A 23,761-nucleotide genomic window follows, 5' to 3' on the forward strand; every position below is an offset into this window, starting at 1 on the left:
GAAGTGATTATTTTACTTTTTCTTTAATTAAAATACTTCTTTTAAGAACCTGATTGCTTTTTCATTGTTCTTAAGATCCAAGGGTTTGAGTCTGTGTTCACCTATGCAAACTGGTGAGGATTTTTATTAAGCCTTCCCCAGGAAAGGGGGTTTAGGGCTTGGGGGGATATTTTGGGGGGAAGATGTCTCCAAGTGGGCTCTTTCCCTGTTTTTTGTTTAACACACTTGGTGGTGGCAGCATAGGGTTCAAGAACAAGGCAAAGTTTGTACCTTGAGGAAGTTTTTAACCTAAGCTGGTAAGAATAAGCTTAGGGGGTCTTTCATGCAGGTCCCCACATCTGTATCCAAAAGTTCAGAGTGGGGAAGGAACCTTGACACCCGCCTTCTGACTTATAAGGATGTTGGGCATTAAAATATGAGAGCAGGTGATCAAGTACTGTGGAACTGCAAAAGACCATTTCTCTCACCCTCATCAACCTGCAGAAGTTGTAAAGCCTCAAAGATCATATTCTCCAACAAAATTCAATTATTCTGTAACTTTAAACACACACACACACACACACAGTTTCAGCTGAAGCTCACAAACAACCCTTCCCTTTCAGCTTGTTTCAGCTTGTAATCACACCTGACACCTCAGTTTCATAGTGGATATTTAAAAGCAGCAAAGAGTCCTGTGGCACCTTATATCTAAATTAATACAGAGAGACCAGCTCTCCTGAAATGTGCTGTATGTGGTTTTCCCTTTCAAATGTGATTTATAATTACCCGCTCACAATTCTCTGGCATTGTAGAGGGGAGACCAGTTAATTCGGCCCTTTGCTTTTAAATTAAGCACATGAGGTGCTAAATGAATTTGTCACCACCAGTTAAACGGTGAGCTCTAGTATTAATAGCTTTATGTTTTCCAAAGGATGGAGGAAAGATAATTAAGGTTAAATGTGAATATACTTCTGTAGGATTTCCTGAGTGAGCGCTGCCATTGTCCATAGAAATACTATGGGGTATTAAAAGCACAGTGATGTTATAGGGAAAAGAAAGATGAGAACAAAGAAGAATAGACTAGAGGTGACACATATAGTAACTCCCCACTTAACATCGTCTCGCTTAACTTTGTTTCTATCTTATGTCCCTGCTTCATTACAGAACATGCTAGTTTAAAATTATGTGATGCTCCCCTATAACGTCGTTTGACTGCCTGCTTTGTCCACGGCTGGCAGCCCTGCTATACCCCTCCCCAAGGATAATGGACACAAATCAGATATTAGGAACGGCAATATACAAAAACCTGTAGGGGAACATGTTAACCTCCCTGGACGCACAACAGCAGACTTAAAGGTAGCCATCCTGCAGCAAAAAAAACTTCAGGACCAGACTTCAAAGAGAAACTGCTGAGCTTCAGTTCATTTGCAAATTTGACACCATCAGCTCAGGATTAAACAAAGACTGTGAATGGCTAGCCAACTACAAAAGCAGTTTCCCTTCCCTTGCTGTTCACACCTCAACTGCTAGAAGAGGGCCTCATGCTCCCTGATTGAACTAACCCTTGTTATCCCTAGCCTGATTCTTGCTTGCATATTTATACATGCCTCTGGAAATTTCCACTACATCCATCCGACGAAGTGGGTATTCACCCACGAAAGCTTATGCTACAATACGTCTGTTAGTCTATAAGGTGCCACAGGACTCTTTGCCACTTTTACAGATCCAGACTAACACGGCTACCCGTCTGATAGTGGATATTATTTATTATAATTTCTCTCTGTACCAATGACTAAACCGAAGCTATCCTGATAATTAACACATCTCCTTCTCTACTTTCTGGAAAGCTACTTTCATGCTTATTTACTAGAAAATAATTGGCTCCCTGGATCTGATTTAGTCTTTTCCTCTTTGAAGAGTCTACATCAGATAGTAGGAAGGCAGTCCTGAGAGAAATGAAAATCAAGATTAAGCCAAAACATGCAAACAAAAAATAAACCAAAGATACCTGGCTAAAGAATAAAGAAAAGAATAGCCTATCAAAGAACTTAAAATATCAAACAATTAAAAACAAATCTGACACAATCTCACTTTATGATTTTTTTCCTTTTTATAAGATTTTTGACAAATGTTGTCTTCAAATCTATCATATAAAGGAGTGGAAAGAAAATTCCATTATTTCACATTTAAAAAACAAGTTTTGTTAAATTAATATTCCCTACCTCATCTTCACAAACTTCTGCCTTCTTTCCCTTTTTGTCATCTTTGTCCTCTTCATCCTCATCATCTTCATCTGCTTGATCATCACTATCATCGTCGTCGTCATCATCATAATCACTGTCTCCTCCCTTCCGTCTCCTTTTGCGGCCTGGGGTGGATGTACCCAATGAATGCTGTTCTTCTCCTATTTCACCACCCACTGTAGTATCTCTCTTGCCGGTTTTCTTTGCATGAATGATTCTAAGCCTTTAAACACATGATATGCAAGTGGTATTACTGACTGTAGTTGTAGCATACACATACTCTACTCTGTACTTCATTCCAAAGTGCACCACTCATTTTAAACTCAAATTTACTTCTGTCCTACGACAACCTTCTGCTATCTCACTGTTTGTTACCAGTGACTGACATAAGAAATTCACATTGTAGAACACTTCATACAGAATTCTGACCCTTAAAAATATATTCAGTTCTGCACTGGATTTCCTGTCTTCAGGGTAATTTCTACAGAGTAACACTGAACGCCTGTATAAAAGACATGCAGGACAAGAGGAATTTTAAATAGCCAGCCCTGTAAGCTAGAGAGAAGAGCCCATTTCAATCTTCCTTCTCTATTAATTTATTATTTTTTCTCTTTTTCTTTTGCACTGCACCTGCTGAAATCTGCATTTTACCCACCCATTTAAAAAAGTCACTATTAAACATATGTATCTGGGAAAGCTGAAAACTGATGATAGTAAAACAAAGAACATCATTTTGCTGAAGTAATCTTAGCACTAGCAAGGTGATAGTAAACTTGACCCTTGATCCTGTATTTTTTTAAAATAGAACTTTTTTAGGTGTATTTAGTCTATTTTACATAATGTTTTTATTAGTCTTTACACTTTGACTGGTCTTTTCACATTCGGGACACAACACTCTCTCTAAGAAATCGTAACCAGCTAAAGTAACTAAGAGGTTAACAGATGTGTTAATTTTAAGAAACAAATGAGAAACTTACATACCAGTATTTATGATTGTTGTAGACCTTCCTCTTCTACAAAATCCTACAAAAAAAGATTCCATAGAGCAAATGTTATAGTTCTACCTACCAGGAAGCTAGCAGGCAAACACACTGAATCATAGAAGATATATATAACCAGGCTCAAATAGTCATTTAAAGAGCAGGTCAAAAATATAACTGATCTAGAGTAGATATAAAAAAGCATGTAGAAAAGGCAAATATTTTGTTAGAGAAGAGGGGAGGGAAGGAGGATGGGAAAAGTGAAAGGATTACGACAAACACAATTACCAGCAAGTAATTTTTCCTTGTCGTACTTCCCTATTTCTCCCATCCTACGAAACAACATTCCATACAGCAAGTGGCTATAATGAGAAGTGTGAAAGTAGGTGGCTTCTCAAACAGCAGCCTAGAGAGAGAACACTGACAAAAATGACAGCTCTCCAGAATGCTCATGTATCTAGCCAGTAATGAAGGTCAAAAACTGAAGTGAGGACTGTGCAGTATTCCGACACAGAGTAGATCAATTATCATTGCCTCAGTTCTCACTGCTCAAGAGACGATAGTGCCTTTAGAAGGCTAAGGCTATGTCTACACTACAGCTTATGTTGGCATAACTTATGTCGCATAGGGTAGTGAATAAGTTACACTGACATAAGCACCAGTATGGACAGCGCTATGTCGTCTGAAGAGCTTCTCACACTGACATAGCTACTGCCACTTGCGGGGGCTGGAATAGTTAAGCCAATGGGACAGCTCTCTCCCATCAGCTTAGAGTGGCTACACTAGAGAACTTACAGTGGTGCAGCTGCATCGCTGTAAGCTCTCTAGTGTAGCCATGCCCTGACAGTGAGAAATGACCTACCTCCTGGTAGGACATATTTAAAAATATCTTTAATCCACTTGAAGATTTAGAAGATGTAGAAGATCTTAGACCCTTCTTTTGCTCATGGAAACAGATTTTTAAACTTTCTAATGCACTTTGGGTAAAATTTTCAAAAGTACTTACATGACAAGTACCTAAGTCCCATTTTCAAAAGGCACCTAAGTCTCACTAAACATCAATGCCTAAGTCACTTTTGAAAATGGGACTTAACATCGTAAGTCACTCAAGCACTTTAGAAAATTTAATCCTTTTTCTAAGAGAAGTAAAATTTTACAGCCTTCACCACCAGTCTGGAAAGTTTTCTGTGCACAAGACTTAACATATCAGGCAAAAGCATAGGTGAATGAATAGGCTGACTAACATAAAATTCAAAACTTTAGGCATAAAAATCTAGAGATAATCTGAAGGACAACTTTGTCCAGAAACATCAGCAGATAAAGAAGTTCAATAACCAGTGAACGCAATTCTCAAATGCATCTAAAAGAGAAGAGGGCATGTAAAAAGACCACTTCAGTGGAAAGAAAATGAACAGATACAATTCTTAAGGATACAAACCGAGGTTTGCATAACACTGAAAATGAAAAGTAGAGAAATGAATCAAAGAAGGCACCACAGACACCAAAAGGCAGCATTCTGCACTCCAAGGCCCTGGTGAACTCTGGTAAAATGCAGTCACTATGTTGTAAGGAGCATGTGACCAATGAGAACTCTTCCCGAGAGCACAACTTAACAAAAATGCTCCAAATAGGACAGAAGGTGACAAAGGTGGAACGTTTCCTGATTGTGTCTGGCCACTTAGCCCAATCAGGGGAGAAGGCCTTGTCTCAGAAAGCTGTCCCTTTAATCGTCCTCACTTCCAGGCACATACAGAAAGAGGTGTTTGAAGGAAATGACCTCCTGCATAATCTGACCTCAGCGTGGACCTAATGCAAGGTCTACTGGGGCTGCAAACCAAAGATACTGGGCCAGCTAGGTACCAACCTACCTATATTAAGAAAATGACATAAATACTATCTGAGCTGATCTTTACAACATTCCTGGAATCAGGCAAGGGAAAAGAATAGGTCTCCATGGTCTAACTTTTCAAACAGACCTTAAATTCTAGATGTCCACCCTGAGATACCTCAAGGTTTTTAGAAGTACTGAGTGCATATGCCCTCTAAAAGGCATGCATCTAGTTGGGCACCTGAAAATAGAGACACATAAAATCACTAGTCAATTGTGAAAATGTTGGCCTTCATTCCTTCCCTGAGTCCCAAAAAGAACAAACAATGCACTTGATCTGTGGTTATGGTTTACAACTGAGATGGCTTCTCTGTGAGAAGGGAAACTAATCTACTGTGGGTCTCCCACAGCAACAGCAAATCTGAAGGATTTGATTGAGACCCTGCCTGAGGTACTTCAGTGTTCTGCCCAGAAGCATGAACTCATTGGTTCTGCAGCCAGCCGCATGCTCTTCGTCTCCCTTTGCCCACTGATCTAAATGACAGTTTGATGGAGGGAGAGAGATAAGAACGAGGAGTCCCTGAGGAGATAAAGATGGCTAAGATTTCTTGGCTAAATCAGAGCTTCAGCAGCACTGTTTCGACCACATACCCACAGGAGACGACTGGCCTGTTGAGATCCAGATGAGATGGGAGAATGATTGGGCTTGCCCCAAGAGATAAAGCCATTACACCTATGTAGTTTGGGAACCAGCAGTATTAGCGGAGGTCCATAGCTACATTTTTTTTCCTGTAATTTTTTTTTTTTTTAATGGTCAGGTTTTTTCCTCTATCTCCCTCTTGTCCTTCTTCTTTACTTCTTTCTTCCTTCTGAGACACATTAAACGGAAAAAAGGGAAAAACAGGATTAGAAACAAAGTAACTGAAGCAAAGGACAGAGAAAGGATTCAATGCTTCCTGGATAGGAGGCAAAGATGAAAAAGGGAAGGGGAGTGGAGCCTGGCTATGTACATCCCATGTGATTCACAGTTTCTTTGCCTTCTAGCCTCCTGGTAAATGGAGCTATTATGCTTGCTGTATGGAATTTTGTTTTGTACGATGGGAGAATAGGGGACATAAAGTGATTACCCTTGAAAATTTGCCAATGTTGCCTGAGGTAAACAGATGAGATTACCTCAGTATCTGCATTATTCCCAACACTTACCATAGGAACACTGAGGATGTACTGCAAATAGTGAGGTAGCATTATTTAGTTATCAAAGTAACTGGCAAGTTTTTAAGGGTGTCCATTGTAACAACAATCAGGCCCTTTATAAGTATATTTAAATTGAGAAGTGTGGCAGGTCCAATCAGTCTCTTAACATCAATAACAATTTGACAGCTAAAGTAACCTTCAAATAAAAAATGGCTTATTTCTTTCAAAGAATGCAAAATGGATTTGAGTTTCTTCCAATTTTGAGGCATAGTAACCCACTGAATCTCATGCATCTTTAAACGATTGTAAAATACTGGCCTTGGGACAAGTTAAATTAATATCATTTCTTAATTAAGTATTGCAGTTACTGGTTTTTGTTGTTGTTGGGTTTTTTTTTAAAACACAACTTAGCTGATTTTTGCCTTTGGAACAAATCTTGATAGTAGAAATTTAAACAAACACAAAAGAAATACACTGAAATATTTAAGGAAATATAACTTACTTCCGCAATTTGCCTTCAACCATCCATTTATCTCTTCTTAAATTTGACATATAATCAATGTTTTTATCAATTTCACTGTCAAACACAAAAAATTCAAAGGTTTTAATTAGTTTATGAAATATCACCATCCAAGAACATGCATATGTCCGAGATACACACACTATATATTATATATATAAAGATTACATCCAAAAACACTTCATTAAAAGAACAGGAAGATTGCAAAGGCAAGCACTCAAAAGTTAGGAAATATCAGAATTCAGGCTGCAAGTGTAACTTGGACTTCACACACAGTGGCTATTCTTTTAAAAACTTTGAGCAAAATCTCTTCAGCTGTTTTTGAGTAGGGAGAAGGAGCTGGTTTTAAAGAAATAAGAGTGAGTAGTTATTCAGTATTTCTTTTTATAATCCTCAGTAGCCTCAGGCCTTATTTGCCACAGACTATTCAAACGCAGGACCAAACACAAAATTATTAATGTCCTCTGGGCATTTCTATGGTGCTCTAACCATGGTGTCTAAGTGCTTCACAAATATTAATGAATTTATCTTTGAAACAGTCTTCAGAGAAGAGGTGGTATTATCCCCATTTTACAGATGGGACACAAACACAGAGACATTAAGGCCCAAGTTGTCAAAAGTGTCCACTAACTTTGGATACCCAACCTGAGAAACCTAGGCTCTAATTTTCCACAATAATTAGCATTTTTATAGAGCATTATACGTTGAAAGCACAGATCCAATCGCTTTTAGTTGAAGTCGTGAGCAATCAGCACCTTGAAATCTGGCTCGAGGTGTCTCATGTTGGACACCCAGAAAATTAGGTATAAAGGTAAGTAACCCTCTTTTAGCAACTGATGTTCTTTGTGATGTGTAGTCCACATATACATATTCCACAGTTGGCAAGTGCATGTCCAGTGTGCACGTGCTGGAGAATTTTCTAGTTAGCAGTTCCCATTGAGGCAGCACATGCATCATTTTGTGACGGTATAAAGGGAGAAGCCACCTCACCCTACCTCAGTTCCTTCACTATTGAGAGAGCCTGTGACTTCAGGACTTTGAAGTAGCAGACATGGCAGGTGGGTAGTGGAATATGTATACAGACTACACCGGTCTCAAAGAACATTAGTTACTGTAAAAGGTAAGTAACCTCTTTTTCTTCTTTGAGTGCTAGTCCATATAGATATTCCACAATTGAAAGACCTAGGCAGTATGCCTCCCTGTAGGCTAGTCTCTGGGTGTACAAACTGCAACACAGATCTTCCTTGTGCATTCCGAAAGGATATAAAGGGCAGAGCCACCAAGTCTCAGTTCTTTCTCTACCACCTGCAGTGCATGTCAGAGCAACTCTCTTCAGATTTACCTCCACATTGGTGTTGAGAATGTGGTCAGATAGATGCAGGCACATGCCATAGACAAAGGCACCTTTCCCTATGTTTGCTGGCAGTACCAGCCAACATGGCAAGTCCCCAGGCTTAAAAACTGCCCATCCTGCAAAGCAGTTATATCTGTAGATGACAGATACAAAAGGTGTCTGTTTTGCCTCAGTCAGGGGCACACCCAGGAGTGTTGTGAATTCTGCAGGTCCTTCTCCAAGTGGACCCAGCAGTTGAGGGAACCACTCCTAAGGGCTTTTCTCATGGAGCAGGCAACTAGGTGGGGACTCCAAGCCCAGATTCCAGGCATCTAAGCTCAAGGGCGACTGATTGTAGTTGAAATCAGTCGCAGCATAAGCTTCAAAACCATATGAAGCCTCCTCATCTAGAAGCCACACAGATAGGTCAGATTTGGACTGCAAGCCTTGAAAAGCGAAGAGGCAAAGGTGGCCCTCCCTTGATCTGGCTTCAAGGCAGGATAAAAACGACCAGGCTGTCGGATGCTGAGGGTGCCTCAAAACCTAGGGCTAGTCTACATTAGAAGTGCTACAGCACACAGCTGCACCGATGTAGCTGCACCACTGCAGCGGGTGTGGTGAAGACACTGTAAGCCAACAGGAGAGAGCTCTCCCACCAGCCTAACACCACCTTCGTGAGAGGATGTAGCTACGTTGGCAGAAGAAATTTTGCCGCCAATATAGCGCTGTTTACCCTGGTGCTTAGGTTGGTGTAACTTACACCCCTAAGGTGTGTGGATTATTCACATCCCTGAGCAACATAAGTTATACTGAAGTAAGTGTTAGTGTAGACAAGCCCTTAGAAAAAATTCTCTGAGTACTGGTGCCAAACGGACCTAACTGTGATAGAGACACCTTCCACCTCCACAAAGATGGCACTGCATTAGTCTTGTATTGAGGCAGTTGGAACGGTCCCTTCTCTCCCCCCAGTGGGGATTGCGGACTAGAAAATTCTCTGATGTGTGCAAATTGGTGAGTGCGCTTCCCATTGTGGAATATGTACACGGACTGGCATTCGAAGAACACCATACAATTACTGGCCATTTGTGAACATTTTGATTTAAGTGACTTGCCCAGCATCACATATGAACACTGTGGCAGAAGCAGGAATATATTACACTTCTCCAGGGCAGCATTCAACTTCCTTAATCCTGGGACTGTCTTTCCTCTTCCTGCAACCCCCTGCCTCATTCACTACACACCTTCCAATTTCTGCAACAAAGAAATCCTACGAACAGCCTTATTCTGAATTATTATTGTGGTAAGCAGCCATACCACCTCCGCTGATGATCTTATTAATCCAACTGGTACATAAAGGAAGGGATAGGCAAGTATTTGGATTAAAAAACAGGGTGCTGCATAAAGGTTAGCTGTTCAACCTTTTTTGAGTTATTTCCAAAAGGAGCTGGGGACATTTCTTTAAAATCTCCCATAACTCAAAGATTTTGCTCAAAGTCTTGAAAAGAACATTCCCTCTGGGCATAAACCAAGTATGGAAAATTTCAAATTTCCCAAGGTAATTCTTTAGAAAAGTTTTGAGTATATGAAAATAGGGAGTTATAACAGAAATCAGCTCTCACCCTTTGCTGCAGCAGGGGCTAACAGAACTCTACAATAACAAAATATGATATACACATTATGCATTACATGGTATATTTGTACAGCATGGATAAAGGTTTAGAAAATCTTACCTCACTACACTTTTGCTGCATGCTAACTCATTAATAAGGAAAGCAAGTACCGATGCTTTCTGAGCTGGAGTATGTGCCTGGAAAGCTTTGGTCTTTAGACTTTCGGTAAGCTCAGTTTGCCCAGAGTGAGCTTCCATAAAAATCTGCAGAATCTCAGAAACATTGTCACGGTTGACACCAACATTTAACAAATGTTCCCCAAGAGTAGTTTTGGCCTAAAAAATAAGTTTTTCAGTGAATTACATAAGAACAATAAAATACTATAACAGACCCAATAATACAATATGGTTAAAAATAATACTTTTTAAAATTTATTTAGGGCATCCAACCCCAAACTTAAAGTTGAGTTGAGACAGCACAGTGCAACAAAATGCCTGCATCCATTGTATGTTTCAAAAAACTGAAATAACACTAATGTACACTAAATAGGTTAAGCAAAAGCAGACCAACATGCCAAATGGTATTTGTCAGAGAATTATAGATAGTGGTTAGCACAATTCAGAATGTTTAGAAAGGGCTTCAATAAAAGGTTATTGTGTCATGAATCATGGTGTCAATCAGCGTTTTGACAATGGGGTTAGAGGGGAAGGAGCAGATTTTGAAGGAAACAGCTATAAGATTTGCTGAGAACCTGGAGGTGAGGGTAGAAGGAACAGGAGGAATCAAAGATGTATCTATAGAGGTGATGGTAGGTCATGGGGGAAGGTGTGTATGGGGAAGAGGGGGAATGTAAGGATCAAAGACAGATCTCTGGAAAATACTGACAAAGGGTGAGAGTGAGGAGGAAGAAGTCACTGAAGGTACAACAGAAAGAGTGGTCAGCAAGACAGGAGAAGCACTAGGAAAAAATAGTTATTGGAGTCCAAGGAAGAGAGACTATCAAGGAAAAGTGTGCGATTTTAATGGTTACTATTACTACTTTAATTACTAATATTATTTGTTTACCACTGTAAGGTGTTTCGGACTTTTGTTTTTTTACCTTGTATCCTGTGATTAGTCCTGGATCACAAACAGCAGCTGAGAGGAGCCTTACAAGTAAGTCTTGTACTTCTCCCATGCTGTCCCCTATGTTTAACAAGCCCTCTTGAAGAACACTTAGATTAGGGACATCCATATTCACATCAAAGCCGAGAACTTTACCAAAGTTGCGCAAGAACTGCACCACCATGAGACAGTCTGAAAATGTGCTTCCAGAGAGAACAAGTCCTGGAATGCGAGGCAACTCTGGCAAAGGCTGAAAATAAAAGAGAAAAACAATGAGATTCAGTAGGATCTTCCAAGATCACTATAACTTACAAGACTTGATGTTAATAATAAGCTACAAAAGGTTGGTGTCTGAAAGGTGAAATAATTCCACTATTTTCATAGTTGTAGGGGGCAACAGGTTATTTACTACTGACACGTTGGGGTAGATGTGACACTCAGACTCTACTCTGAACTATAAAGCACTATAAAAGTGTATGTGTGTGAATCTTATAAATCTTATAAAATGAGAAAGTACGCAGTGTTGTCACTGTGTCATTCCCATGATATTAGAGAGAGAAGGTTGGTGAGGTAATATCTTTTGTTGGACCAACTCCTGTTGGCGTAAACTCGAAAGCATCTCTCTCTTACCAACAGAAGTTGGTCCAACAAAAGGTATTACCTTACCCACCTTGTGTCTCCAAAGTAGCTCTCCGGTAGACAGAACTGGGAACTGAGACAGACAGGTCCTGAGGGAACACTCAAGCTCAGGAGAAGGATTACATTGGGGAAAGGAGTCCCAGGAGAGGCTACGCCTATGGAGAAGGCTCCAGCTTGGGTTCACGTAGTGAGAGAGACTACAATTCTTTTACAGTAATAATTGTGATGGTTATTTTAATATTTTAAAGTAGGAAAGCATGTGAATTTTTGGCAGCCTCAAAAGTAGGTCAGCTTCAAAAGTAATTTCATTAGATAACTAAAACAATATTGCCTCTGTATTTGTAGTATCCTTTAGTTAATGCTTACATTAAATATATAGATAATACTGCAAATACAGTTATCTAAGGCAAAATTAGAATGTTTTTAGGGGCAGCTGCAGTAAGAAAAATTAATTATTGACACAATGGTAAGAGACAGAGACGAGAGAAACAAGATTAAAAAGGGGCAAGAAAATAAAAAGTAAATTTACATTATTATGATTACCTTCTGGTCTGCTAAGCACATATCTTCATTAGGCTTCTTTAGCTCCTTAGCCATTTCTAATTCCAATCTTCGCTGTTCCAGTTTACGCTCTTTATTTAATCTTTTTTCATCGCGTTTCTCTTGCTTTAACCGCTCTTTCTCCTTAAATAGAACAGAAAGGAAAGAAAATTAAACCCATGCATTATACTTACAATGGAACAATTTAAGAATTTGAAAAGTACTAGTTATATACTCTTAATAATCACCACAGCAATTAAAGCATTTGAATTAAAAGAAGGCATGGGGAGAAACTGCCATCCCCAGCACTGTAAACAGAGTTAAATCATCCTGTCCGTGAGCAGTTCCGAGATCTGTGACAGAAATAATTTCTTATATTGCTTTCCATGTGCCAGCAATGGACATTTAATAGAGATGGCCATACTCCAAATTGGTCTCTAAAGTAGACATCAGTGCACCCTTTCCGAAAAAGTGGGGATGGCTTAGCCAAAGTGGAGTCATTCTGCCTCAGCACATCAGAAAAAAGATTCTTCAGGAGCAAAAGATTCTTCTGCGTACTAATGACTGATAGGCAACTGCTCCAAATGTGAGGCTATCAAGTCAGAAGGATAAGCGTATATATCCTAACACACATCTGCAAAGAAGGGTCACTGCAGACTGCAGCAGTCCAGAACACCATGCCATTATTAAATCTTCCCTGAAGATGTATAGTTGCCAACAACCCCACAGCAGGGAAAACTGTTTGACAAGATATAAATCTAACACTGTGCGGCCACTCAGTAACAGTCCTTTTTTAAAACAGAAACATCATGGTTCACCTGTAGTTTTTTACTGTCCAAATCACACAGCAAAATGTGCATACTGCATCAGAAGGGCAATGACAATTGAACCCACTTATTGTTGCCTGCTACCCAAAATAGTGCTGTCCTAACACTGTTGATGGCATAGGTAGCCATTCCCTTACACACAATTTACCCCAAGGTGCTTTCCCCAGGTATCTTGCCTTTGGAGAATTTAGGAAAATCCTTCCACCAGTCAAGCTCAGCTATGTCTGCCATTTATAGCCATTCAAAAAAGTGTAGACGGAATGGTGATGGGCTGCATGTAGAAAGTGAGGACACTTATTCCATGCAGATCTATCCCATGTGGAAGTCTGGATAGTTATAGTAAAAGCAGTTAATATAAAAATAAATATGAATGTATATGTCTATGGAACACATTTTAAACCACTGACTTTACTTTTTTTTTTTAAATCACACAATGTATACATTTTATAAAGAGAATAAGTTAGTGTGTGCAACTTTACTGCTATAAGATTATTTTTGTGTGTTCGATGCACACAGCTTTTGGGCTTGCATCACTAAGCAGTGAAGCATGCAAAAATCTCACCACTGCACATTCAGCCATACGTTATTCTATACGCATAAACATAGCGACAGCCAACTAAATGGTCAGCTATCTTTGTCTCTCTTGCTCCTCAAACACTTTCTGCATTATGTCACCTTTTATTATATTAACTACATCTAATCAGGCATCTGGTATGACTGATGCTAAATTTGGAGCTCTCTTAGATTCAGGACTGGCTCTAAGGGTTCTTCTCCCCCAGGCAAAGTGGTAACCTTCGTCCCTGCCAGCCCACACTCACCCACACAAACAATGAATATTTTGCTGCTCTTGGTAATGCATGTTTTGTCTGCATGATTTATTCCATACCTCTGCACAACAAATATGGGATTTAAAATAATGAAAAAAATTTACATGGACTTTGCAATCATTCTCTAACATCAAAATCAACTCTTCTGCATCATACAAGGGCAAGTCTATAAATCCTCAAGAACCTAATGCCATGAGGATTAAGATAGCACAGTGCGTATAGCATCAGCCTTTCACCTGTAGTGACCAAGGGCCAGACAATGGAACTAAATTGGTTCACACCAGGGGCAGAACTCTTCCCAGGAGTCAAAATAATTTGGTGGTTTTAGCATAACCTCCTTTGTCTGCATTATAAAATAACTTCAGAATTTTGCATAACTGTCTTTTGATTAAAGGAAGACCTAGGATTGCAATAAGAGACATGCTGAAGGGCAGGACTGAGGTCTATTCACAGAGCTGCATGGAGTAGCCTCCAAATTGTCTGTCTTCAGTCCTAGGATCACTGACTGGACTACTGAGAAGTGATTCAAATAATCTGGGTACTGTATAGGGCATACAATCCTGGAATGCTATTTATATAACATCCGAACAGTGGAAAAAAAGACATACATTTTCTTTGTGTGGGGGACAAAGCAGCAAAGAGCAGAGCTCGATGATGACCTCTAATGTGATGTGTGTACATGTGGAATGTGGTAAACCCAGGGCACAGGGAGCATCTACTGGCTCATAATGTCACCTGGAGAGACAAAGTAGCCACATCCAGAATTCCCTACATATCCTGTATTAGGTGCTGCAGCCTGGCCATGCCAATACCCTGACCAGTTGAAGATTCCATCCCTCAGCCCTGTGACTCTTCACAGGACACACCACTTTTACTTATGCTTTGTTCCATTCACCAGAACACGGGTCAGCCTCTAGAAAGCCAAAATACATTAAAGCTGTATACAAAAATCCATGCCCTTACTGCAATTAAAATGCTCTCAGAGCGAAGCATATCTGGGAATTAATGACTGGTTTGGTTAAATGCTACTCTGCTGCATCTTGGGCCTCCAATACGCCCAAACTCGTTGGTATTTCTTAGAAAATATCCTCTACCTCAGCCATTATTATTTACATATTTTTGACAATTAGCAAAATGCTATGGACAGTTATGGGAAGGGGAAGTAGATTTATTTTAAGTAACACTTTCTGTACAGGTTTCAGAGTAGCAGCCGTGTTAGTCTGTATTCGCAAAAAGAAAAGGAGTACTTGTGGCACCTTAGAGACTAACCAATTTATCTGAGCACAAGCTTTCGTGAGCTACAGCTCACTTCATCGGATGCACAAAGTGGAAAATGCAGTGAGGATTTTTTATACACACAGACCATGAAAAAATGGGTGTTTATCACTTCAAAGGTTTTCTCTCCCCCCACCCCACTCTCCTGCTGGTAATAGCTTATCTAAAGTGATCACTCTCCTTACAATGTTTATGATAACTTTCTGTACAGTTATGATCAAAAAGGCAATGTTATAAAAATGGTACATTGTTACTCAAGAGATCTGCTCCCTGGGTGTATTGAGAGTAGTCAGTTTATTTTACCTACTAAAATAAACATTTACTACCCTTTACTTTTGTTAGTAACGTTAGCACGGAACTAAATATAACTGTAGGAGAGTGAGCGAATTTCTTCTACTGCTCCTCCTCCATCATAATACTTAAGTGAGTTTCACATGGAGAATCTTTATTATTGGTGATAATGCATACAATTGAAAGAACACAGCTCAACCCTCAGTTCTTAGGCTGAATCTGCAGGGCTTGCAGATAGAATAGCTTTTTTTTTTAATTCTTGTAAATGCAGCAAATTTGACACAGAAACCACTGAAACACACATAGAACCCATGACCCCATTTATTAAGTCACATTTCAGAGAACAGCACACTTAAATAATTTTGCATGAAAATCACTATTTAAATGGACAGATAAATCCCTCTTGCTTTGAACTGAATCACAAAAACACAAAAACAAAACACAGAAAAAAATTCCCTGACGTTTTCCAACATTTGCATTAAGTACAGCTTTGAGTTAAGATATTTAGCCTTATTCTTAGAGGTATTTTGGGAGAAAGGCATGGTCTTTTGGTCTGACCACCACAGCTCTAATCCTGGATCAGACAGCAACCCCCTCTTATTTAACCTTTCCATATTAGTTAATAATGCTAACTGTACTGACACCTCACAGGGTATTCTGAGGTTTAATCAGTTAATGTCTGCAAAGTGCTTTGAAGATGAATCTCATTATATAAAATGTTAAAGTATTATTAAGTTCAAACTCAGACTTTTAATAAAACTGGTTCATGGGAGGTAGAGACTATTCAGATTAAAGAATCAAAGTTTTCCTGCCACTTGGAAATATTTGGACAGAAAATCTAAATACAAATTTTTCACATTAGTCACTTGAAAAGGACAGTTTGTAGAAACAGGTTAATACCTTTTTTCAGAAGGCTAGGATTTAAGAATACAGGATATAATAATTGATTTTAGGCCAACAATACTGTGAAAAAATAAATTTAGGACAGAAGAATGTAAGGTGGCTTTGACCAATTGTTACTAAACTTTATAACATATGGGACTGTTAAGCCTCTGTATTGAAGCATTTGCCATATAATCCACTGAAATGGATTTGCATTTTATGATTCTTTTGGGTCCTTTACATTTTTGTTCTCGGCATAATTAAAAGTGAGAATATGTTTCTTCTGACAGCAACTTGTACTCAAATTTAAAAGGCATAAATAAAATTTAATATATAAGGGAATGCTGTGGGTTACATGGAGAATAAAAATGAGATTAATAAAACAGAGGTCATAGGAGGCAGATATAAAAACAAAAACTGCAAATGTTGTTGCATTAGGCATAAGACGAAAATGCAAGTTTGTCTATAGCAATTAATGTTATAAAAAATCTAAAGTAATATTTCAGTGTAAGCATTTCTATTTACTAGGTAGTAATAAATGTTCATTCTTTTAGTAATATTTTAGATTTATAATGTATTATTCAGAGTGATTTTAGGGACAATGATATGTACAAAATACGGAATCAATGGGTTTTTTGCAGCAATAGTTTATTCTGTTTCAATTAAAATTTTACCCTATCTAAAGGATACAGAAAGATGTGCCTGTATAAAACAGCCCTATTAAATTATATACATTATTCATTCCCTGTTGCTACAGAAAAATCACCTCCATGATCTTTATCCCTTTGTACCTTTACTTGCACAAACATCAAATTAATCAGATATTCTTGGCTGGTACACCTATAGTTATAGGTAACTGTCCAGTTTTAAATGGTCAGCTTACATATGGGACATTTAAAACAGAAAGGTTGGTTTAGTTAAGAAAAACTGACAATTCCACATGGTATTTTCACTAAGCATATATTTATGGTATAAATCCTCATTGATGCAATGTGTGCATCACTATTAGAATCACTAGAGTGCTGTGAATTCCATTCTACTTTCAAACTGCTTATTAGACAACTTCTGAAACCTGAGGTACTCCCATATCATAGTGAAGTCTACAAAACTGCTGACAGAGACCTTTAGCAATAAATGCATGTTTAACAAACTTTTGTTGTTTACTGATCCCTGAGGAATTATAGGGAAAAAATCTCTGGTACAATTATGATAGTTTGATATGATAGATAAAATGATTACAAGTTTGTGTGTGCTACTGTTTGAAATTTAATTGCTAAAATGGAGGAACTCAGGAGAATCCTGACTAAATTTAATCTATTTGATACTACACCCTGCGTTTTACACCCTCTGATTTTCTTGTGCTTTTTAATGCTGGTAATAGAGGACGCTGCTAGGTCAAATCATGAACTCCATAGTCAGTCAAAACTTCCATTAAATTCTGTGGAAAATGGGAGATTTGCATGAGTATGGAATGTAGAGTTTTGTCCCATATTAGCTACTAATACCTCTGCTAACTCATTTGTCGAAACACATGATGCTACTGTACTGACCTCACAGTACTGAGAATAGAAGAACACTACAATGTTTAGTTTTAAGAAAAACATTTCAATGTGTTGATATGCTCCTTAATGTTTGCAAACAACAAAAAAACATTTTTCAACCACTAGTAACAAGAACTTTTAAGAAAAAAAAATCAAGAAATTATAAAAATTAAATTTCTACCACAGCAGTTTTCATTGTTAACCCAAATGGCACCACTTCAAAGACCACTCTACTTTCAGGATAGAATTTTTTCACCAGATTTTTTAGTGAGATTTTTCCGGTTTAGATAAATAGTTCTTTGTTTTTTTAAAAAACTGTATCAAACTAAAAATACATCACTAGTGGTTTTTTTCAGCTAAACTGTGGGTATGACAAAATAATGTTATTTTATGGGACACTGCAGTAGCTTACAAACTATTAGAAAAGAATGTAATCCAACTTTTCGATACAGAAGAGCAGCTAGGTAGCCTTACACTTTCCAATTGTTAGGCATTATTTTGATGTTAAACACAGAATTAAGCTGCTAGAATTAATTTTGTTTAAATTTATAAACAGTTTATTTAGCCGAAGCTGCTTTTTACATTCTATAGAAATGTGTTTAACGGAAGCCTACTCTTGCTACTAGTCATGGTTTTGATATTCCTTTTATCTTTAAATCTTTTAGTTGTCTGTGATTTGTATTTGATTATTTATTTTGCTACTTCTTGGTTTACCAAGAGCTTTAACATTTTTACAGTTAGATATTAACAAAAAAGTAAATAAATTAAGCTATAGAAACAAAAGGCAAGGTTTGCAATGTTTTACCCTTGAAGCTCTCAGAAGATAACATCATGGTTAAATCTGAAGATAGTGTCAGACTGAAATACGAGATGTAAATTAGTCCATCATGGCCTAACAAAAGTTGAAACAATAATTCTGTACATTGCCTCTGGTTTTATTATCTATGCTATTCCAGCATGTAATTTTATTAACTCCTTTTTATTTTTGCCGTCTACACTCTGTTGCAATACAAGGTACGGTATGATTTGACATTTTAACCACTGGAGCTGCAAATGTTGATTGAAGTGTTTTATCTAATAAATCTCTAATTATTGCAGTCTAAGTTGAATAAACTGAATAGAGTACTCCTGAAAAAGCTTATTGAACATAAGCAGTTTTGTTTAATGTTGTTCAATCTCAAGTCAATTCTAATGACTTTTTTCAATTTCTTTCTCTTCAATTTCTTTCCTGGCCAGAATTATTTATGTTACTTGCAAGTGCTACGTACATAAGTGATTTATTCCCTTACAGGAGGCTCATAAATTTTGTTCTGAAATGGGAAGGGATTTAAAAAATAAAAATTCTCATAATTACACAAAAAATACTTTGATATAGCATGACTTATATGTGAAAGAAAGAATGATTGTTAGTTAAATATGTGTAAATAGAAGTATCCACCCTCCATTTTGGATAACTTTATGCTTTGCTTTTCTATGGAATTTCATGACCATGGATTTTTATTGCACAGAATGTGTAAACGCAAAAACCTACTTGTTCATGGAATACTGTAGCTGCAAAATTTAATGCAGAAGTAGAAGAGAGATAATCAGGGTGAGGGAGATAGTGACAGAAGTATATTATTTATCTATATTACAGACACAGCGACATTTTCTTTCGGCTTGATTGTCAGAGCCCTTACTTGACCACAAAGGGATGCAAGAAGGGGTAAGGCCTACAGGACTATGATGGGGAGAGCAAGGGCTACTTTGCCCAATGCTCCTTGCTGAGAGCAAGGGAATGAGGAGAGGGTGAAGAGAAAACACAAGGAGGAGTAAGCTTCTCCACAAGAAGAGGTGAAGTAATTTACTGCTTCCCCAATAAGGGGGGGAGCAGGGTGGAAATTGTGACTCTCCAAAGTCACAATTCATCCTCTGATCATCTCCTCGGCCAGTGCAGTTAACATGCATATTCTATATGCATAGTCTGTAGGAAAGAACACATAGTTGTGGTCTTGAGCTTCACATAGGGAGCACAAGGATGTGGATGCAACTTAAGAGCACCCAAGAAGAGCTGTATGTGGTGCTACATCTAACATTGCTCAACCAGTGCAGCCAGGACACCTTCCTTTTGTTTTTATAGTAGCCAAAGCTCTACTATATGCAGCCCGTGCATCACAAAAAGGTATAGGACTGATGATAAAGAAAGGAAAGCTTAACACAAATATGTCAGACAAGTACAGCAGACAAACAGGCCTTCTCAACAGCAAGATACCAAAGATGTTTCAGAAAATAAAGATTTAGTGTCATAAAGATACTTCTTTTTGGACAGAACTAGAACATCCTCATCAACTGCTAATCATCTGGCTTGATAACAAACAATCTCATGCAGGGAAGGCAGAACTTATAAAAGGTACGAAGGGTGCTAACTATATTTACTACAATCCAGACTTCTCATATAATCTTCTTGTACTTCCACATCAAAAGCTTTCTCTGGTCAGTGATAGGACATGAAATTCAAAGAGGAGTTCATGATATGTATTTATTTTTAGGCATTTCTCTCAAACAGGTTTGCTATTTACAGCTTGGCAGGAAAATCCGTTTAAAAGAGTGTGTGAATGAAGATTGCTACCCACATACTGTACATTTGTTACGAACCTCTTTGAAATGTATGGAATGTAATGATATTTTAATATTTACTCCTTTATATATGTTTCTATGAAGGGGTATTCTACTATTCTGATAACATTAATCAAGAAATCTATTTTTCTGATATCCCTCTACTTAAAAATATTTTGCTGCATACATAAAACAGAATAAAGCAGCATTAGCACTAGTGTAAATGCAAGTTAAAATATCTTGATTTTTTTCTTTTAAAAATGTTCCCTCATCAACATATACTGTATCATCTTTTAGTATGTGTACTATGTGCAGCTGTTGGAAACATCCATGCTTCTGGATTTACACTTATATTCTCAAACCTAGCTATCAATATACAAATGAGAAATTTGTTACTGAATGTGGTGTGCTTTTTAAACACAGATAACTATCAAATGAAAGCCCACTCCTGCCAACACTCATGCATGCAACTAACTATACACATGAGAATAGCCCTAAAGACTTACAGGGGACTAGAGAGACAAAGTGGATGAGGGAATATATTTTATTGGATGAACTTCTACTGGTGAGATAGACAAGCTTTCAAGCTTACATGGAACTCTTTAGGTCTGGGAAACTATTGGGACTACTCACACGTGTAAAGTTAAGAGCTCGTGTATTTGTTTGCAAGATCAGAGTTAAAGGGTCTATCCTACAGTTCTTTCTCAGTCAAAATTCCCATTAAAGTTTATGTAATTTTGCTGAAGTAGAACTGTAGGCCGTGGTCTCAAGAAGGTAAATGGCAGAAAACTCTGATTTATACTTTGCCATGATGCTTTCTTTTTTCAGTGTGTATATTCTTCCATTTTATTTTACTCTTCACACCATTTATTGTGAGTATAGAAATAATTCTAAGAATAAACAACAAATCGAGACTAGACTTTTTTCATAGATTGATTTGCCAGGTAAAATTTGCTTTCAGAATAAATGATAATAGTTTAAGGCATAGCCTGTATACACTTGTGAAACTGTTCTTGTTTGGAATTTGTTTCATTCATTGGATCAAGCTCAATGATTATTTAGAGCTTTAATGAGACATGTACAATGTACATGAAGTCATTTTCAAAAGAAAGGAAACACGGGCTATTGTGAATCTAATTACATGCCAGCCATGTTTTGGCTATTCTAGTTACCATTACATAGGCAAATTGACAGAGTTAAACTACACAGCATATACCCACTGTTATCCTGAAACCTAATACAGATGTTCAATTCACACCATCTTTAAATTAAGTAATTGGGCCAAATCCAACCCACTGTTATGCAAAAATATCGTAAGGGATGCAGTCAGTCTCTTATTTCTATCTTAGCTAGATCTGCACTGGACTGATCAGTCTTCATCAGTTTTGGCCTGTTGTGGAAGGGGTGTGGAGTAGCTCCTCAACAATTCTGTGGGTGAGAAGCCTCTGTAAATTAACTTTGCATGGACACCCTGTTCACCGCTTCACACATCCTGACCTACAGCTTTTGGGGAGGCAGGAATTCACAGAGAAATCAGTTCAATGCACAGATCAGTCCAACACTTTTATTACAGAATCACAGTGTCACTGAAAGGGGCAGTTCATGAGAGTATATTAAATTCAATGCTTCAGGAAGGAACCTGAACTGCCATCACTGGACAGACAGTCCAAACTGCCCCTTGAGCTTCCGTCTCTAATCACTTATTAGGGCACCTCCCTTCCCAGGGATAATGGCCAATTCTTGCATGTAGCACAAACTCATAGTGACCATACCCCCAAGGCTGCTCCCTAGGCCTGTCTCCCAGCCTAAATTCTGACTCTGGGTTTCTGCCACCTCCCTCTCCAGCAGTCCACACAGTCATCTCTTGAATGGCATCTATATCCTCCAGTGGGAAGAGAGCTGGAAGCAAGAAGAGGAGATAGGATTTTCTTCCGAACCTCTAACCAATACAGCTCTAGAGGCAGAGCCAGCCTTCAGAGGGCTGCTGCTGACATGTGGAGTTTAAGCAGCAAAGGCTGAGTGCACTGAGAGCCACTAGACGGGAAGGTGACCCAGCGCAGGGAACTTGCTAGGCTGCAAAGCCACACCAAATCCCTTCCACAACATGCCCAGTCTCCTGAGAATCATCTGGCCCAGAAACAGCTGGTAATTTCAGGAAAAGACAGTTACCTTTCAATAACTTGTGTTCTTCAAGATGTTTTGCTCATGTCCATTCTACATTAGGTGTGTGTGCTCGGCCACATGCACCGGTGTTGGAAGTTTTCCCCTCAGTAGTATCTGTAGTGGAGCAGCTCTCTGGTGCCCTCTGGAGTGGCACCCGCATGGCATGGTATAAGGGGTGCCGCCAGCCCCCCCACCCTCAGTTCCTTCTTGCTGGAAACTCCGACTGTGGGGAAGGAGGGCAGATTGTGGAATGGACATGAGCAACACATCTCAAACAACACCTGCTACGGAAAGGTAATTGTTTTTTCTTCTTCGAGTGCTTGCTCATGTTCACTGCAAATTAGGTGACTTCCAGCAGTTCCTGTGGAAGCAGACAGGAGTTCATGGCTGGGCAGATTATAATACAGCTCTGCCAAATCCTGCATTGTCTCTGACCTGCTGAGTGATGGCATAATGCGATGAACGTGTGGACTGAGGAGCACGTCATGGCTCTACAGATGTCCTGGATCAGGATGTATGCCAGGAAGGCCACCGAAGACTCCTGTGTTCTAGTCGAATGGGTCCTGACGATCAATGGTCGTGGGACCTTTGCTAGCTCGTAACAGGTCTTTATGCAAGACATGATCCAGTTGGAAATCCTCTGCAAAGAAACCGGAAGGCCCTTCGTCCTGTTCACCATAGCAATGAAGAGCTAGGTCGATTTACAGAAAGGCTTGGTATGTTCCACGTAAAAAGACAAGACCTTCTGGATGTCCAGCTCGTGCAGATGTCTCTCCTCAGCAGTCTTGTGTGGCTCAGGACAGAACAGAGACAAGAATATGTCCTGGCTCATGTGGAAAGAAGATACCATGTTCGGTAGGAAGGCTGGGTGGGGCCGCAGCTGGACCTTGTCCTTATAAAACACTGTGAAAGGCAGTTCCGAGGTCAAGGCCTTAATCTCTGAGACTCATCTTGCTGATGTCACCACCACCAGGAAAACGACTGTATTGAGGACCCAGCTGTCCAAAGTTATCGTTGACCACGCCGGGAGGAAAAAGGAAAGGTGGCTGCAAAAAACTGGTAAAATAGGATCCAGGAAACAGACTGGTAGGTCACCCCAGGGTGAACCCTAAAAACGACTTTTTAGCTCCTTGCTTGGAGTGGGTCGAGCCCAACTGAGCAGAGGGTGGGAGCAAGTGGCTCATGCACCATTTGTAGCCCTTGGGCTTTTTGTGCAGCTGGTCCTGCCGGGGCTGACTCCCTTGCCCCTGGGGAAGTTGTGGTTTGAACCGCTTATGGGCCGAGCCCAGAACGTAGCATTCAAGGGTTTTTAGGGTGGTTCGTGAGTTCTTCAGCCCATTTATCTTGTTGTCCGCAAACAGGGCCTGACCATCAAAGCAGAGGTCCTGAA

At 39.1% G+C, this 23,761-nt stretch overlaps 1 protein-coding gene across 12 annotated transcripts in view; it reads right to left on the reverse strand.

The window, feature by feature from the left end:
- The window catches only part of BAZ2B (bromodomain adjacent to zinc finger domain 2B), a 353,162-nt gene that overhangs the window by 38,193 nt on the left and 291,208 nt on the right, over positions 1–23,761 (reverse strand). For all 12 annotated transcript variants that reach the window (XM_073305587.2, XM_073305577.2, XM_078847946.1 and 9 more), the window contains 5 exons: positions 11,974–12,114; positions 10,787–11,041; positions 9,808–10,022; positions 6,727–6,801; positions 2,202–2,445 (listed from right to left, as the gene is read on the reverse strand). In XM_073305587.2, the coding sequence (XP_073161688.2) occupies positions 2,202–2,445; positions 6,727–6,801; positions 9,808–10,022; positions 10,787–11,041; positions 11,974–12,114 (930 nt within the window). The remainder of the gene's footprint in view (positions 1–2,201; positions 2,446–6,726; positions 6,802–9,807; positions 10,023–10,786; positions 11,042–11,973; positions 12,115–23,761) is intronic.

Source organism: Lepidochelys kempii, chromosome 11, assembly GCF_965140285.1.
Source record: "Lepidochelys kempii isolate rLepKem1 chromosome 11, rLepKem1.hap1, whole genome shotgun sequence".
Classification (NCBI taxonomy): domain Eukaryota; kingdom Metazoa; phylum Chordata; order Testudines; family Cheloniidae; genus Lepidochelys; species Lepidochelys kempii.